Source organism: Rutilus rutilus (assembly GCF_951802725.1).
Source record: "Rutilus rutilus genome assembly, chromosome: 9".
Classification (NCBI taxonomy): Eukaryota; Metazoa; Chordata; class Actinopteri; order Cypriniformes; family Leuciscidae; genus Rutilus; species Rutilus rutilus.
This window is the reverse complement of record NC_140223.1, coordinates 41430741-41449822: the sequence shown is the minus strand read 5'-3', so window position 1 is coordinate 41449822 and position 19082 is coordinate 41430741. Positions and strand designations below refer to the sequence as shown.

Below are 19082 nucleotides of genomic sequence, written 5' to 3'. Positions count from 1 at the left end.
ATTCTTTGGACTTGTTTTTGTTTTGCTCTTCCTCTGCTCCTCGCCCTCCTCCAGAGCCCCCGCCCACCCTCTGCTCCTCGCCCACCCTCTGCTCCTCGCCCTCCCTCTGCTCCTCGCCCTCCCTCTGCTCCTCGCCCTCCTCCAGAGCCCCCGCCCACCCTCGCCCACCCTCTGCTCCTCGCCCTCCTCCAGAGCCCCCGCCCACCCTCTGCTCCTCGCCCTCCTCCAGAGCCACCGCCCACCCTCTGCTCCTCGCCCTCCCTCTGCTCCTCGCCCTCCCTCTGCTCCTCGCCCTCCCTCTGCTCCTCGCCCTCCCTCTGCTCCTCGCCCTCCCTCTGCTCCTCCCTCTGCTCCTCCCTCTGCTCCTCGCCCTCCTCCAGAGCCCCCGCCCACCCTCTGCTCCTCGCCCTCCCTCTGCTCCTCGCCCTCCCTCTGCTCCTCGCCCTCCTCCAGAGCCCCCGCCCACCCTCTGCTCCTCGCCCACCCTCTGCTCCTCGCCCACCCTCTGCTCCTCGCCCACCCTCTGCTCCTCGCCCACCCTCTGCTCCTCGGCCACCCTCTGCTCCTCGCCCTCCTCCAGAGCCCCCGCCCACCCTCTGCTCCTCGCCCTCCCTCTGCTCCTCGCCCTCCCTCTGCTCCTCGCCCTCCTCCAGAGCCCCCGCCCACCCTCTGCTCCTCGCCCACCCTCTGCTCCTCGCTCACCCTCTGCTCCTCGCCCACCCTCTGCTCCTCGCCCACCCTCTGCTCCTCGCCCTCCTCCAGAGCCCCCGCCCACCCTCTGCTCCTCGCCCTCCCTCTGCTCCTCGTCCTCCCTCTGCTCCTCGCCCTCCCTCTGCTCCTCGCCCTCCCTCTGCTCCTCGCCCTCCTCCAGAACCCCCGCTCACCCTCTGCTCCTCGCCCTCCTCCAGAGCCCCCGCCCTCCTCCAGAGCCCCCGCCCTCCTCCAGAGCCCCCGCCCACCCTCTGCTCCTCGCCCTCCTCCAGAGCCCCCGCCCACCCGCTGCTCCTCGCCCACCCTCTGCTCCTCGCCCTCCTCCAGAACCCCCGCCCACCCTCTGCTCTTCGCCCTCCTCCAGAGCCCCCGCCCACCCTCTGCTCCTCGCCCTCCTCCAGAGCCCTCGCCCTCGCCCTCGCCCTCCTCCAGAACCCCCGCCCACCCTCTGCTCCTCGCCCTCCTCCAGAGCCCCCGCCCACCCTCTGCTCCTCGCCCTCCTCCAGAGCCCCCGCCCACCCGCTGCTCCTCGCCCACGAGAGGTGAACTGTTACAAGCATGCTCTGTCTAGTGTGTTTTGGTTCAGTCCCTGTGACCTAGTTTTCCCCAGTCTGTCTAATTAGCAATGTCATTCACCTGTGCCCTGTTAATCACTTATCTCATTAGTTCTAGTGTATATACTCCCTGTGTCTTTCAGTCCTTTGTCTGATATCGTCAGTGTATACGTGTTGTGCTATGTTCCTGTCTTCCTCTGTGTTTGTCTTATGGATTATCTAGTAAAGACTTGATTTGTGATTTCTTCTTCTTCGTCGTGTGTTTATATACAACCCATATGTGACATTAGCATGCTTTTCATCCCACCTATCGGGATTAAACTACTGGGATAAACTGTTAGAAAGCTGGTTTGTGATATATTATATATTTATCTCTGAGATAAATGAAATGGCTCTTTTTTACTGCAGTGATGGAGAATAAAATCTGTTCTGTAACATTTGAGCCTACAGCCACCGCTGCACACAAGAGAGAGCTCCTACATGAATACTGAATATATATATATATATATATATATATATATATAATATAATGATATGGATGAAATAAAAAAGCTATTTGTTTGTTTATTTTTCCCTCTTGTTTCATGGTATTTGGTCTGTCATCCTAATCAGTAGTTTTGTCTTTTACATACTGTTGAGGATTTATTCACTGGGTTGTTTTGAGTTATTTTGGACTTTTTAAAATTGATTTAGTACTTTTGCCTTTTTTTTTTTTTTTCTTTTTTTTTTTTTATACATTTCCAGCATGTGAATCCCAGCCCTGGGAGTTTCACAGCATCAACTCACTTCTGCAGTTCGTATCCTCCGTTGTTCAAACACTTCACCCTCTGGAATGACTTGAGTTCCTCCTGAGAGACAGACAAGAGAAAACAGACATAGAAAGGTGAATTCACTAACAATAAACTACATATGATTAATGCAAATCAGTTAATACAAGAACACAGAACACAAACACGGTCAGAAATGTAGCACTGAACACAATTTGCATGCCACAACTACACAACTTTACACACTCGTGTAGTGTTTTCAGGGCTTTCTACACATCATCATCCTGTATCAGTTAATGGGGAGGATAAAATATGGATAAGAATCAAAATCTTACAATGAAAATAACAGGTTAAGTCAGTTGAAATCTGCTCTTTTGTGTCAGTGAAATGATCCCATTTTTTGCCAACCTGAACCGTTCCAATCCCCAAAACACACTGCCAGAGCGAGACGCCATCACTTCAGATACTCTGTGCCAACATGCGACTTCTCATCTTTACACCTGTGCACAGGAACTCAATTCCTGTCCTTTCATTTACATCATTCTGTGTGGATTTGCTGGATAGCAGCTCCGTTCCAATAGTTCCAGTTCCAGTCAAATGTTTGGGATCGGTACCATTTTTTTTCTTTTGAAAGAAATAATACTATTATTCTGCGAGTACACATAAAATTTATCAAAAGTGTCAGTAGAGACATTTATAATATTACAAAAGATTTCAATTGAATCCTGTTCGGTAACACTTTACTTGCAGGGGTGTGCATAAGACTGACATGACACCTTCATAATCATGACATGACACACGTCATGAATATGAAGGATGTTTTATGCATGTTTATGACTGTTATAACTGAGTTATAACTGTCATTAAGTGTCATTCGCTCAATTATGACATTTTTTATGCAAATATGACATTGTTTGAGATGTCTTTGTTATGACAACTTGACATTACCAAGACAACATAACCTGTCATAAATATGTCATAAACATGACATAGCAGATTAATCATCAAACTTAAGAAACTACTTGGCTTTATGGGTTAACATTACATTATATTTCTGAGCACTTTTTTTTCCAATGGTGCAAATTGAATTTGTCATTAAAATGTCATTAAGTGTTCATACTCTGTCAAATTATCTTATAACAGTGTCATGAATATTTATGTTGACCTCAACTACAGTGATATGAATTTAATTTTAATCATTAAAATGTCATTAAGTGTCAATACTGTCAAATTGTTTTTTAACTAATACTGGAATACTGGAGAAAAAAAAAGTGGTCAGAAATATATTCATGACACAGTTAATGTAATGTTAACCGATACAGCTTTATACAAGTTTGATGATTAATCTGCTATGTCATGTTTATGACACATTTATGACAGGTTATGATGTATTGGTTTGTCAAGTTGGCATAACAAAGACATCTCAAACAATGTCATATTTGCATAAAAAAGGTCATAATTGAGCGAATGACACTTAATGACAGTTGTCATAAACATGCATAAAACCTCCTTCATATTCATGACATGTGTCATGCCAGTCTTATGCACACCCCTTCAAGTAAAGTGTTACCTTATGGTCCTCTGAACCTTACATTCATAAAATCTGAAGCAGTACAACTGTTTTCAACACTGATAATAATCATAAATGTTTCTTGAGCATCAAATCATCATATTAGAGTGATTTCTGAAGGATCATGTGACACTGAAGACTGGAGTAATGATGCTGGAAATTCAGCTTTGATCACAGGAATAAATTACACTTTACTGTATATTCACATAGAAAACAGATGCTTTACATTGGAATAATATTTCACTGTGTTTACTGTATTTTTGATCAAATAAATGCAGCACTTGTGAGCAGAAGAAACTCTTTCAGAAACATTAAAACACCTTACAGACCCCAAACTTTTATATAAAAAAGACCAAATGAGTGTATTGTAGAAACACATGTTGTATAGCACACAGGTCCTTTGAACAGGATAAAACAAATATGGTAAGCTTTATTTTGATGGTCCCTTAGACATTCTGTTGCCTATGAGTAGCGTTGCACCTACACTGTCTACTAAATGAGATTCAACAATTTTTTCTTTCCATTTTAATCAAGAAATAACATGTGACGTCATGAAACATATTTCACTGCAGACCATTTGATGCTTATGAAAGTATGATGTCATTAGTTTAGCAGCATTACACCAATGTCAAACTCAAGCTACTCTCAAGCTACAAGAGTTCAAGTTAACCCTCAGCAACAAGTTTCAAGTATTACAGGAGCTGCTGGAAGAGGAAGAAGGCCCCCATGAGAGCAAGTGGAAAGGAATTAAAGAAGCAGTTACATCAACATGCCAGGAAGTGCTTGGCCCCAAGAAGTACCACTATAAAGAATGGATCTCTGTTGACATGCTGAGTAAGATTCAGGAGAGGAAGAGCAAGAAGAAGGCCGTCAACAACGGTCGAACAAGAGCAGAGAAAGCCAAGGCACAAGCAGAGTACACAGAGGCAAATAAAAGAACAAAGAAGAGCATTAGAGCGGACAAGCAGCAATATGTAGACGACCTGGCAACCGAAGCAGAACAGGCAGTTAGAGAACTTTGAAAGAACTTTACAACACCACCAAGAAGCAAGCAGGGAAGTACAGTAGACCCGAATGCCCGGTCAAAGACAAAGAAGGAAAACCAATCATGGGTGACCAAGAGCAGAGAAACAGGTGGAAAGAATACTTTGAAGAACTCTTGAATAGACCAAAAACCCACCAGATCGAACCTGCCGAAACGTACCTACCTATAGAGGACATCCCACCCACAAGAGAAGAGATTAGGACGGCCATCCAGCAGCTCAGGAACGGTAAAGCAGCAGGACCAGACAGCATCCCAGCTGAGGCGCTGAAGTCGGACACAGAAGCAACAGTGGGAATGCTCTACCCACTAGGGATGTCACGATACCAAAATTCCAGTAGTCGGTACCGATACCATTCAAATTTTACGGTTCTCGGTACCAATTGCGGTACCACAGCAAAATCTGTTGGAACTATTTTTCTATTTTATTTAACTATTTGAAAAAAAGATTCAATTCAATTCAATTCAATGACTTTATTATTTATGACGGTAAGCATAAGTAAATTATACATATAGCAAGGCTATACGCTGTTTAAACGTAAATATTGCTAATAAAAAAATCAAGTGAAAAATAAACAACCTTCTATGCACACATTATTATTAGTAGTAGTAGTATTTTTACGTGGCTGAGACGTATAAATGAGACGTGGCTAAATCTACTGTACAGTAGCCTAATATAATTATTTCTGTCAATTTCTTCAAGTTAAACCGAACTTTTATTTTGACGAGTTGCCGTGAAGACCTTTCTGAAGTTTCTGTGTGTGTATAATATGATGATAGTTTTTCTGAAAGCAGCTGCCTATTGGTGGGTACCGGTACTACAGAAATGCAGGTATCGTCACATTTTAAAAATGTCAGTACCGGGAAAGTATTCAATAGGATGAAAGATCCAATCGACGCCCTACTTAGAGACCAACTAAGAGGCTTTCGCAAAGATCGATCCTGCACGGGCCAAACTGCAATCAGTCGTTAGAGAGGAACTCACCTCAACTTCATCGACTACGAGAAAGCATTCGACAGCGTGGACAGAGAGACCCTATGGAAGCTCCTACGTCATTATGGGATACCTGAAACAACCTCCACCATTATTAGGAACTCATATCAGGATCTAAGCTGTAAAGTGATACATAGAAGGCAACTCACGGAGACATTCCCTGTAAAGACAGGCGTCAGGCGTCTACTCTCGCCATTTCTCTTTCTACCGGCCAAACAATGGATAGGGAAAGACCGAACAGCATTTATACAACTGCGGAACATATGGAGATCTAAAGTAGAGTCTAAAGCCGAATTTTTCTGTCCGTGCCCGGCCCACGTCCGACAGAGCAGTAACCAAACCCGACCCGAGCCCGACAGGCATAAAGATATTTATGTCCGAGCCCGACCCGAGACCGACAGTTAAAAACCCATTTTTTTCTAATTTCTCATACTAATGACGTTTGTTTGTGTGGAAAGTCCGCTTTTATTAAGCAACTGTAGGAAGGCATTCGGAAATGTCAGCAGGATGAGTGCATCAGCGCGCACGGAGCAACAACAAGCGCACTTAACACAGTGATTCGTTGTCACGGCTACATAAACAAATTTCCGCACATAGGAAGACAGATGTTGTGGTAATATTTTACATGTATTTTAATCACAAAAACAAACGTTTGCATCAAGTGAAAGCATCAGGCACATTGGCTACCTACATAATAAGCTGTTTTAAATTTAAAATGTTCAATGCCTTATCGCGCTGATGAGACCGAACCCGACCCGAACCCGAGCATAATTTCTAAATATCTGTCCTAACCCGGCCCGGCCTGTCGGGTTCCGTCGGGCTCGGGTCGGGTATCCATCCTCTAATCTAAAGAACTATCAACCAAGACCAAAGTCAGGATCTTCGATACCAATGTAAAGGCAGTTCTTCTATATGGAGCAGAAACTTGGAAAAGTCTTCATTAACAACTGCCTACGCAAGATACTAAATATCCATTGGCCAGAGACCATCAGCAACAACGAACTCTGGAATAAAACCAACCAGATGCCGGTAGAAGGAGAAATTAAAAAAACGACGTTGGAGATGGATATGGCACACTTTACGTAAGCCAACAGATAACATCACCAGGCAAGCCCTAACGTGGAACCCACAGGGCACGCGGACAAGAGGCAGACCAAGAAACACATGGCGCCGAGAACTGGAGAACTGAAGATCATGAAAATGACCCGGAACCAATTGGAGAGGAGAGCCCAGGACAGACACTCTTGGAGATCCCTTGTAGACGGGCCTATGCCCCAGTAGGGGTGGAAGGCATAAGTGAAGTGAAAGTTGAGCCAAGGGTCGTAACAGTGCGTGCATGTGAGTGTGTGTGTGTGTGCCTGTGTGTGAGTAAGTGTAAGTAGAGTTGCTGTCTATGTAGATATTCCAGGGTTTGGAACAGGTTCACATGCCATCATCAGTTTGAGTTTGTCTTATAATGAGCCGGTGTGTTAATAGACACACGGTCAGATCCAGGGCTCTCTTCACACTGCTGCTGCTGCTGCTGCGTTCTTCACACACACAAACAGCCAAAACACACACGAAATAAAACACAATGCTTTACATAATTTAGTGTGCAAGAGGACAGCAAATCTATATTCATTTTGGGTTTTGCAACTCCAAGCAGACTGCATTGATTAGAGAGGAAACTACACACGTGATTTATATGTGTGTATATGTATGTGGGACTTTGAAGGTGAGAGAGAGAGAGATGGTGGGAGGTGTGTGTGTGTGACAGAGAGAGAGACACTGGGCTGTATGATATTAAACCGCACATACAGAGAGAGAAAGGGTCAGAGATGAAGAAACAGAAACAGCAGTACAAACTTGATTTTTACGTTCTGATTTATGTTCATTTTTGATGTTCTGAAGATGATACGAGTGATACATTTGTTACAAAACCATGAAGACACTGACTTTGTTCCTCAAATGTTTGGCATTGTGTCTGAATTTGAAAAAAACTCCACACACACACACAGTTAGTGTCATTAGATTGAGATCTGAAGGGGGTAAAGCGTTGACCGCATGGGCGTCAGTTTGGTTTGAAATGTGCTGGGGACAGAGACGCATTCGGAAGTGCAATCAATGTCGTGATTATCTGCTATATTTACTTCTTATTTATTAAATCCAGGCAATTGGTTCATGAAACATTGATTAAAATTAAGATATAATTAATACAAAACGAAATTCACTTTAGAGAAAGGCAGCTGTTCTGTTTGAGGTCTCTGTGAAAGTTTTAAAGCAGTCTTTTAGTGCCGCTTTCAGAGCGCTCACGTCCGTAACCGAGAACTGACACGTTGTTTTTTCCCTCATAAATGCGAACACGGAAAATAAAATAAAATGAATATTATAATGTTTTTTTGTTGGGTCAGACAATGATTACCAAATTTCTCTCTCATATTGCTCCTCACAACCACTGAAAACGGTCAAAAAAATCGAACCAAAAGTCAAATTAATATGGACGGAAGTTAAAAGTGGTGGGTACAAAATGACTCATGGCGAAATCTGGTGGGTACGCGTCCACCCCCCCCCCCCCGTCCCCCCCGAAATCGACGCCTATGGTTGGCCGTCCACTTACTTCAGATGAACATTCAGTGATGTGTTGCAGTTTCTTATGAAGACACTTTTATTCAGCTGTATTGTACTTGCTTTTGTTACTTGTGTTAATTGTTGTAGCCTGTATAGTGTTCATTTTAGACCATGGTCAACTGAGGAACATACTCTACAGCAAAATCACGTTCCCCATCTGAGTGATCTGTTCTCATACTGCTAAAGTTCACTCAGTTGTCTTCTATCGGCCACCAACTCGGAAACTTCCAGACGAGCTAGACCTTTAAAAACCACATTGCAAAGACAGCTCGATCGTGCAGGTTTTCACTACACAACATCAGGAACATCAGGCCTTTCCTAACAGAGCACGCAACACAACTTCTCGTCCAGGACCTGCTCATTTCAAGGCAATGCTATGCTCTTTCATTCACGGTTCCTTGCTGGTGGAACGAACTCCCGACTTCATCTGAAATGCAGAATCCCTGACAATATTCAAAACTCATCACAGCACTTAACCTCATCAAAAAAACAACAACTATGCTTTCACTTTCCTTTAATCCGTCCCAATTCTAGCTTATGCTACTCTGAGCAATGTCTGAAACTTTTAGCACTTCTTGCGTTGTTTGCCTTTTCATGATAACTCGTTTGCTGTATTCCTCATTTGTAAGTCGCTATGGATAAAATCGTCTGCAAAATGAATCAATGTAAATGTAGATGTGTAGACCTCATCCTAAGACGTAACTGTGTCATTAGCCGCGTTTCCATTACCCTTCAAATTGCGCAAATTGATATTGCGAATTGAAAATACGCTTAATGGAAACACGTAATTTTCGCAAAGACTCCCATTATTCGCAAAAAAGTTTTTACACTCGCATGAGGAGGTTTTTCAGGCAATTCGAGAAAGAAATATTTTACAGGTCACCTGACGTAAATGACGCGGTGTGTTTGGACAGAATACGAGACAGAGTTCTTTATTAATTTCATATAAGACAAAATAATTACAGGAATACTGGATTCTAAACCTCAAATAAATGCCACAATCAAGACCTTGAAGCAGATCTGAGGGAGAAACACCCAGAAACTCCTCATATGTGCCGCTCACAAGAATAAGGGTCGTTCCTCACCATTAATGCTTGGAAAACACTCATACATCTCCTTCCATTAATAATAATGGCCAGTGCAGTGGCTGGGATATAGTACATAAACCCACCAACATGGTTGCCATGGTTTTTGGAATGATTTTACTTATCGCAAGAGGAAAAAATTCAGTTTTAGTCGCATAACATCGGTTAATGGAAACGCGTCATTTCGCAATAGTTTTTTTGTCGACATTTAGAAAAAATCGCAAATCTGTAATGGAAACGCGCCTACTGACAACCATCTCGTCTTCCTTCCCGCCTTCCCTCCTTCCGTCATTCAGCATTTTGGTCAGTGAAGGGACAAAAATGATAAGAAAATATTAAAAATATATTCTTTTGTGTTTTGAAAATGAACAGAAGTCTTACAGGTTTGGAATGAAATGAGGGTGAATAAATGATGAATGGATTTTCTTTTTGGAAATCTTACCATTTAAGGCATGTCTATGATTTACTTGACTTTGTACTGTAAATTGTAATTTAGACTGGCCAGAGCCATAGTGTCCCATTCAGAATTAGCTGAAATCTTGTTTACTCAGTATTAAAGAGAAACCATCAGTAACAAACAGGATTATTGCACGGACATCCAGATGAACAACAATGTTTGTGTTTGTTGAAGAGCTGTGCACATTATGATCTAAACACACGTTTAATGTCCATCAGGATGGTGTTTGTTCATGTGTTTTCTGCGGCTCGCAGCACATTAATACAAGCAGCTGGGTTAACTCATTTAATAAACGCTGTTAACCACAGCCAAGAGCAGTGCTAAACAAACATCAGTCAACACACACACACACACACACATGATGACAGCCGCTCAATCATCCCTAACCAGCAGAGCAAACATTAACTAAAGACACACTTCACAATCTCATTAGGCAATGCATAAACTAACATTAACAAGCAATGTGCAATATATTTGTTGCAGTATTTGTTCATCTTTGTTAACATTAGTTACAACTGTACAACAGCTCACATGTCAGCTCCACTAAAAAATATTAAAAGCTACAACTTTTGATTTTAGGCCATTGAATTATTAGAAAATAATGCACACCTGAGGTGGTAATTCGCCACGTTGTAAAGCGTAAATCTTACACCTTAGATGTGCAGTATTTTCTAATAATTCAATGGACCTGACTCAATTATTCCGCTTGTAAATCGGTTACCAAACCTCAAGACATTGTTCATATGTTGTATTTTAAGACATTTGTCAGGATTTTGTCCTTCAAACGCTCTTGTGTGTAGGACTCATTTCTTATAAATCTCATCCTATGCCTCCGTTGCTAATTTCAAAACGTCATTTTAGAGCTAGTAACAGAGACTTGAATACCCATTGAATACAGTCATTAGAGAGAGAGAAAGAGAGAGAGAGAGAGAGAGAGAGAGAGAGAGAGAGTTATCAAGCGTGTATGATTTACCTGAGTGTGTGTGTTTCTCAATAGTGTTCGACAGCAGTGTCTCTAATAGCGAAATTGTAAGTTTATCTGCTTCAAGAACAGTGCTATTACATCGCTAGTGAGAAACGGCATGTAGCTTCTAAGTTGCTAAACTATTTTACTGATAAAATCATCAGAGCAGCGCTGACAGCATGTGAGTGTGTGTCTGTACTGTTTGTGTGTGTGTTTGAGCTGGAGATAAAGAGCATGTGCTTTCCATACATAATAAAACGTAATTCATTGGCAAAAACATGGAAAAAATGTGTGTTTTTTTATCCTATTGTTTACTACTTATTTGCTCAGTCCGTGTCGTTGTGGGTTTTGGTTCTTTTGCTGTTGTCAGATTCAAGCATTCAAAAGCCCTGTAGTATAACAGTAAATAATGTACTAGTAGTGACGTTGCTAATGAATACCATTTTCTCTCCTATGAATGTACACATGTACAAGACAAAATGATGTTAGCTTGATGTTTATATTCATGAAACACATGGAAGTGGATCTGCTGTGGAGAGAAGTTGTGCATTTAGCAGACACACAGCAGAATATCAGCCAGAGAACCTGCTGAGGGCACATCGAGACATGTTCACGGTCCAGCGACTCCCAAACAACATGACAGAGAAGCAGTGAACCCACAAATCATTAACACTCCGAGCCAGACTTTAACAGGTATCCTGAGAGCTCTTCGTGTGTGTGTGTGTGTTTGGGTCACTGGGCTCAGTGGGAACGAGGAGCAGCGATCATGCACACACTGATGGTTGTGTGTGTTCACGCTGGTGCCGACACACACACTCACACCACACCACGAACCCCTCACAGGCACAGCAGTGTGTGAAGCTGCAGGAGAGATGTGTGCTGTGACTGTGGAGCATCTGGGTGGAGACAGAGGGAATACGGTCTCACTTTCAATTCAGTGTGTTTAACTACCATGTACTAACCAACTCAGGCTCATTGGGAAAACATGCCTGTAGCAACAATTCACCAAAGTAATATTAAGTAAAAAAGGTTTAGCAGAGGATGGTTTCGATCCATCGACCTCTGGGTTATGAGCCCAGCACGCTTCTGCTGTAAACCACCCCAGATGGGACTCGAACCCACAATCCCTGGCTTAGGAGGCCAGTGCCTTATCCATTAGGCCACTGGGGCTGTTAAAAACCTGTGCTCATGTGCCGCCATTACTTTGGCTTCAGTGACAACAACAGCATCAGCATTTAAACAATGCCAGCACACAAAGGAACCCGGATGAACGACTACTTTGACAGGCCACTGGGGCATGACTCGCTTGCCCTACTAATTCAGGTGGCTTAGTCAATGAGGCGTTTGAACAAGGCATACACACAGATTTTCTCTACGAGCAAGCGGGATGTGGAAGTTGCTCTTTATTTGGGATAAAACATGTATATAAGCGAAGAAGCCTTAGCAGAGGATGGTTTCGATCCATCGACCTCTGGGTTATGGGCCCAGCACGCTTCGGCTGCGCCACTCTTCTCGCCATAGAAGAACTCCCATACCCTACTGTTTTCAAAAGGACTTGTGTTTAGGCACACATGAAGTGCCTCTGTCATAAATGAGATCAGGTGAAAACAACAAAGGGTTTTAGCACAGATATGAGTGAGCTTTTCTTCAAGTAAGAACAGAGTATGTTAATAAGTAAAGAAGTCTTAGCAGAGGATGGTTTCGATCCATCGACCTCTGGGTTACGGGCCCAGCACGCTTCCGCTGCAATCCACCCCAGATGGGACTCGAACCCACAATCCCTGGCTTAGGAGGCCAGTGCCTTATCCATTAGGCCACTGGGGCTGTTAAAGACCTGTGCTCATGTGCCCCCATTACTTTGGCTTCAGTGACAACATCAGCATCAGCATTTAAACAAGGCCAGCACACAAAGTAATCTGGATGAACGACTACTTTGACAGGTCACTGGGGCATGACTCGCTCGCCCTACTAATTCTCCATCTCATTCAGGTGGCTTAGTCAATGAGGCGTTTGAACAAGGCATACACACACAAACACACAGATTTTCTCTACGAGCAAGCGGGATGTGGAAGTTGCTCTTTATTTGGGATAAAACATGTACATAAGCGAAGAAGCCTTAGCAGAGGATGGTTTCTATCCATCGACCTCTGGGTTATGGGCCCAGCACGCTTCCGCTGCGCCACTCTGCTCCCTATAATAATCTTGCCATATCCTACAACTTTTCAAAAGGACTTGCGTTTAGGCACATTTGAAGAGCTCCTCTGTCATAAATTAGATCAGATGAAAAATACAGAGGGTTATAGCACACAGCTGAGGCAAATTTTCTTCAAGTAGAAGCAGAGCATGTATTTAAGTAAAAAAAGGTTTAGCAGAGGATGGGTTCGATCCATCGACCTCTGGGTTATGAGCCCAGCACGCTTCTGCTGTGCACCACCCCAGATGGGACTCGAACCCACAATCCCTGGCTTAGGAGGCCAGTGCCTTATCCATTAGGCCACTGGGGCTGTTAAAAACCTGTGCTCATGTTCCCCCAATTACTTTGGCTTCAGTGACAACAACAGCATCAGCATTTAAACAAGGCCAGCACACAAAGTAACCCGGATGAACGAATACTTCGACAGGCCACTGGGGCATGACTCGCTTGCCCTACTAATTCTCCATCTCATTCAGGTGGCTTAGTCAATGAGGCGTTTGAACAAGGCATACACACATAAACACAGATTTTTTGAACGAACAAGCGGGATGTGGAAGTTGCTCTTTATTTGGGATAAAACATGTACATAAGCGAAGAAGCCTTAGCAGAGGATGGTTTCTATCCATCGATTTCTGGGTTATGGGCCCAGCACACTCCCGCTGCGCCACTCTTCTCACCATAGAAGAACTCCCATTCACAGGTGTTTTCAAAAGGACTTGCGTTTAGGCACACATGAAATGCCTCTGTCATAAATGAGATCAGGTGAAAACAACAAAGGGTTTTAGCACAGATATGTGTGAGCTTTTCTTCAAGTAAGAACAGAGCATGTTCATAAGCAAAGCAGTCTTTGCAGAGGATGGTTTCAATCCATCGACCTCTGGGTTACGGGCCCAGCACGCTTCCGCTGCAATCCACCCCAGATGGGACTCGAACCCACAATCCCTGGCTTAGGAGGCCAGTGCCTTATCCATTAGGCCACTGGGGCTGTTAAAGATCTGTGCTCATGTTCCCCCAATTACTTTGGCTTCAGTGACAACAACAGCATCAGCATTTAAACAAGGCCAGCACACAAAGTAATCTGGATGAACGACTACTTTGACAGGCCACTGGGGCATGAGTCGCTTGCCCTACTAATTCTCCATCTCATTCAGGTGGCTTAGTCAATGAGGCGTTTGAACAGGGCATACACACACAAACACACAGATTTTCTCTACGAGCAAGCGGGATGTGGAAGTTGCTCTTTATTTGGGATTAAACATGTACATATAAGTGATGAAGCGTTAGCAGAGAATGGTTTTGATCCATCAACTTTTCAAAAGGACTTGCGTTTAGGCACACTTGAAGAGCTCCTCTGTCATAAATTAGATCGGATGAAAAATACAGAGGGTTATAGCACACAGCTGAGGCAAATTTTCTTCAAGTAGAAGCAGAGCATGTATTTAAGTAAAAAAGGTTTAGCAGAGGATGGTTTCGATCCATCAACCTCTGGGTTATGGGCTCAGCACGCTTCCGCTGTGCCACTCTGCTCCTGATAACAGACTTGCCATACCCTACTGTTTTCAAAAGGACTTGCGTTTAGGCACACATGAAGTGCCTCTGTCATAAATGAGATCAGGTGAAAACAACAAAGGGTTTTAGCACAGATATGTGTGAGCTTTTCTTCAAGTAAGAACCGTTTCTCTTTCCATAAGATAACGGAACTCTTCCATAGCCACACTCAACTTAATCACTTGTGTTTTATGCGTCTTATGCACTTAATTCCTTTATCATTCATGGTATTAATCTAGTAGTTGAGTTGATTTACTCTTGGGTAGTCACTCCCCTTGAATGATTGGGGATAGAGAGTATGAGGCTGTAGAGGTGATATAGTGCTCCACTATGGCTGCTCTCTCGCCAGGTCTCTAGAAGAACATTGCCAAGCTCCTTAGCTGCGGACGTCGTGCCTCAGGCTAATTAGCCCTTGGTCACTAGGTGCGATGTAAGGCAATTTTGCCTACAGCCAAGCTCGCTGGGAATTTCACGGCACAATGGGCAGGCATTTGTTCAGTAAGGCGCAGTGGGTGTTAATGTTCCCATATCGTCTATTGAGAACGCATTGTATAGTTCCACTTCAAACGTCTAGGTTACGCAAGTAACCCAGTTCCCTGAGAAGGGGAACGAGACCTGGGTCGCTCTGCCATGCTTCAGGCATGCCTGCACGTCTTCCTTTAGCAGCCTGGTCTCATTGTTAATACGTAGGTATTAATCCGTAATTTTCAAAGACACAAAACCTACTTTTTTGTACATTTGGATAGATGCTGAAATGTATAATATGGACGTATCTGCAACATTTAAACGTAGCATTCTTACGTTTTTAAAGCTACAAAACATTAACTATTTACAAATCTTTCATATCATAAAGATATCTGTATAATTTCCCTTTTATAGATAAATGTAAGATCCCTTAACCCTACTCCTAAAACTAAACATACCCATTTTATATAGAACAGAAACAGAATAATATACCTGCAAGCAGCAATTAACAGGGTTCAAGCATTTAAGACCTTCATGCCAACTATCCTGCTGTTGGGCTCTAGGACGAACCGAAATGTTGGCCTGAAACCATAAAATATCCATGAGAATACGCAAATGATATAAATCTATAGTACCAGTGCACAATAATTATGTGAAAAAAATAATGGTTAAACATTTGTTTATCAGCCAATGCTGGATAATGATAAAGATTAGATTAAAAATATTTATTGTCCCTCTTGTGGACAACAGTACTATTAAAGGGTTCATCTTCAAAATGATTGATAGTTTAGAATTTACTGTGGACAAACGGCCTATTTCGACAAACGACCTTATTCACAGCAGCGCCATCACTGATTTTTAACGGGAATGAAAGCGAGGCAGTGAAAGACAGACGAACATCTCTTCAGTGGGTTATACCGTGTTTTTGGATTGTTCTGCTGATGAAACACTACTGAAATTTCTCAGAAAGATATTTTTGCAGACAAAAAATCTCCAGACAACATGAGCTGTGGAAATTAGAAGTGATCTAGGAGTATCTTTTTACAGCGAGTGCCACTGAAAACACAGTCGATTCCGAGTCTTATGAGGACGCAGCGTCTCGTTGCACTTCTCAGGGAACCGGGTTACACATGTAACCTAGACGTTTTGTTGGTATAAATTAATGTATTTTTAATGATTAAGCGATGCTAGATAAAAAAAACTAAAAAAAAATTTTTTGGGGGGGGGGGGTGAAATCAGTTAATTTTGATGTTATCATTTTAAGTTATTTTTTCAGTTTAAAAATTCAAAATAGAGAGTAAAATTGGCCACATGAACATTTTGTGAGAATATGTACAACAGTGTGAGACACCATATGATCTCTGAAGCCGCGGTGAGCTCCTGACAGTCTGCTGAGAGAGCAAAAATAAAAACCATTTAATGTTACACGTCAAGTCTTTGTTCTGTCTCTTTCTAATCAGCTCCTCTGACAGTTGGAGACAGTGAATATGAATATGGATTGGGTGAGCTTGTTTATTCCAGTGGATTCTGCATGTGATGAAGAGAAACCCTGCTCAGGCTTCATCAGGAGCCAATGTTTCTGCAGTGAGATCGGCCTGTTTCTGACAGCACTGAAGGTGAAGGTTATCTCCTCGACACTGACAACAGTGTCTAGTGGGCGAGACTGGAGGAAAAGCTTACACAGATTTAAATACCCAAACTATTATATTTTCAAAGAACCCAAGGGAAACTGCAGCTGAACTTGACAGCCAGAGATCAGCATGTTCTACTGTGTGGAAAAGAACAGCATTGATATTCATTGATATCTTTAAATGAACTGTTTCCACCGTAATAAAAGATTACAAAGATGTTCAAAGAGGACTGAATTTTTGCAAGTAGTCATTTAGAAGACACTCTTATCCATTCACAGATACTGGCACGCTATTCATTTCCTTTCGATTGTCCTGCACTTTTCTCTCCCTTTACCCAGCGCCTGGTTTTAATGGATTTTTATATCCTCTCCATGAGAGGTGCAATACAACGGTTGTTAGCTTAACCTCTAAAGTAATGACATTCCCTCCGAAACATGAAACAAGCAAAGCCTCATGGATTCTAGCACTGGTCCTGGCACGCACTGGAGGGCGTTTTGTTGTTTTCTACTGGTAGATATACTGTACTTACATTTGACTTGTGACATCCCAGCTCAGGACAGTCACTAGTGGAGGTTTGTGTGCTCTTGTGATGTCATCGAACAATCAGCGTTGTCACAATCATTCACAATCACAATCATCACCTTTCACAACAACTTTTGGTCTGAATTAACTACTGAAAGTTGATTTTCCCCCATTGAATCTTGACCACTTCCACCACTGTGTGCTAGATGTGTTAGTCTTCTTTCTTTCTTTCTTCTTTAATCCTCTTGGCCCCCTTGGGAGCATAAGGCGTCCACCATGGATCTCCACCTCACTCTCCTCTGTGCTAAGGACTTTACTTCTTGCCAGGAGGTCCCCGTCTTGGTCAGTTCATCAAGCGTGGACCGCCTCCAATTGGATTTAGGTCTCCCTAACTTCCTCTTGCCTTGGGGGTTATAGTCCAGAGCTTGTCTCGCTATGTTCCTCGAATCCTTCCTTAGTGTGTGACCGATCCATCCCCACTTTCTAGATTTGTTTTCAATGTGTATTTGCTCCTGGTTCATGCGTCTCCACAGGTCAACATTTGATAGTTTATTAGGCCACCAAATCTTCAGTATGTATCTGAGACAGTTGTTAATGAACACTTGTAATTTTGGTGGTTTTCCAGGTTTCACAGCCATATAGCAGGACAGATTTTACGTTTGTATTGAAGATTCTGATTTTGGTGTTTCTAGAGAGCTGGGAAGAGAGCCATACAGGTCGGAGCGTTCCAAAGGCATATCTTGCTTTGCTGATGCGCAGCTTGACATCTTTATCAGCTCCACCATCTGTGCTGATGTTGCTTCGAGGTATACAAACTCGACCACATCTTCCAGGGATTTATCCTCGATTGTGATAGGTCGGTAGGTTTTGGTGTTAAGTCTCATGACCTTGGTCTTCCCGACATTTATCCTGAGGCCTATCTGTTTACTGTGTTCATGCAATCTTGTGGTCTTGCATTGAATGTGTGTATGTGTTTCTGAGATCAAAGCCAGGTCATCTGCAAAATCAAGATCTTCCAGTTGCTCAAAAGGGTTCCACTGTAGTCCTGTCCTTTGACCATCCACTGACATTTTCATTGTCCAGTCGCTTGCAATAAGGAAGAGGATGGGAGACAGTAGGCAGCCTTGACGTACTCCTGTTTTTATGCGGAGGGTGTCGGAGAGCTTACCATTTGAGGTGACTTGACCTGTGAATCCATCATACATGTGTTAGTCTCGTGGTTGAATTTGGTGTGCAAGAGGACAGCGAGACAAATAACCACCTCCAGGGTTCGTACAAGGTGCTTGAAGTACTTTAATTTGACTTTTTGACATTTAAGTAATAGAAAACCCTTGAAAACAGCAATTTGTATGAAGAAGTACTTGAAAAGTGCTTGAATTCTTGAAAGACAATACATGGGAAATGTATTTTTAATTTTATTGATAAAACGCTGCAGTCCGTCTGATATAGATATAGAGGCATTTAGCATGGCTATGAGCGTGCTATTACTGTACATATAAATATCCAAGTATATGATACAGCTTTAATTCTTCAATTCAATCACATATTCACGGGAGTAAAAATCAGTTTGAAAAAGGAAAGCAATATCTTTGTCATAGTATCCTTTCAATGGTTAAAGTTACCGCAGTCATTGCATGTGCTGCACTTTATTTGTACCATTTTGTTTTATACGTTTATTTTTATTTATCTATTTACCTTTTTTTAGAATTTAAAAGGTAATAAAGAAAGATATTGTTTGATAAATGAGATCTCTGAGTGAAGTCCTTGGGAAAAACAAAACAAAACAGTAGTGCTTGAAAAGTCCTGGAATTTAATTTTACAGTATGTATACAAACCCTGCACCTCATACTTCCCTGCTGTTGTTCAGTCACATTGTTGTTGTTTTTTCTGCTCATGAAATTGCTTAACTTGACCCTTTATGGAGCTTTAGAATCTTTAGAAAAGTTTTTGGGTTTTTCTCGGTTTTAAAAC

At 42.7% G+C, this 19082-nt stretch overlaps 1 protein-coding gene across 2 annotated transcripts in view; it reads right to left on the bottom strand.

Moving 5' to 3' along the window:
* Positions 1–19082, bottom strand: part of schip1 (schwannomin interacting protein 1) — a 242787-nt gene that overhangs the window by 160948 nt on the left and 62757 nt on the right. For both annotated transcript variants that reach the window (XM_084419011.1, XM_084419010.1), the window contains exon 2: positions 2052–2113. In XM_084419011.1, coding sequence (XP_084275137.1) covers positions 2052–2113 — 62 coding nt within the window. The remainder of the gene's footprint in view (positions 1–2051; positions 2114–19082) is intronic.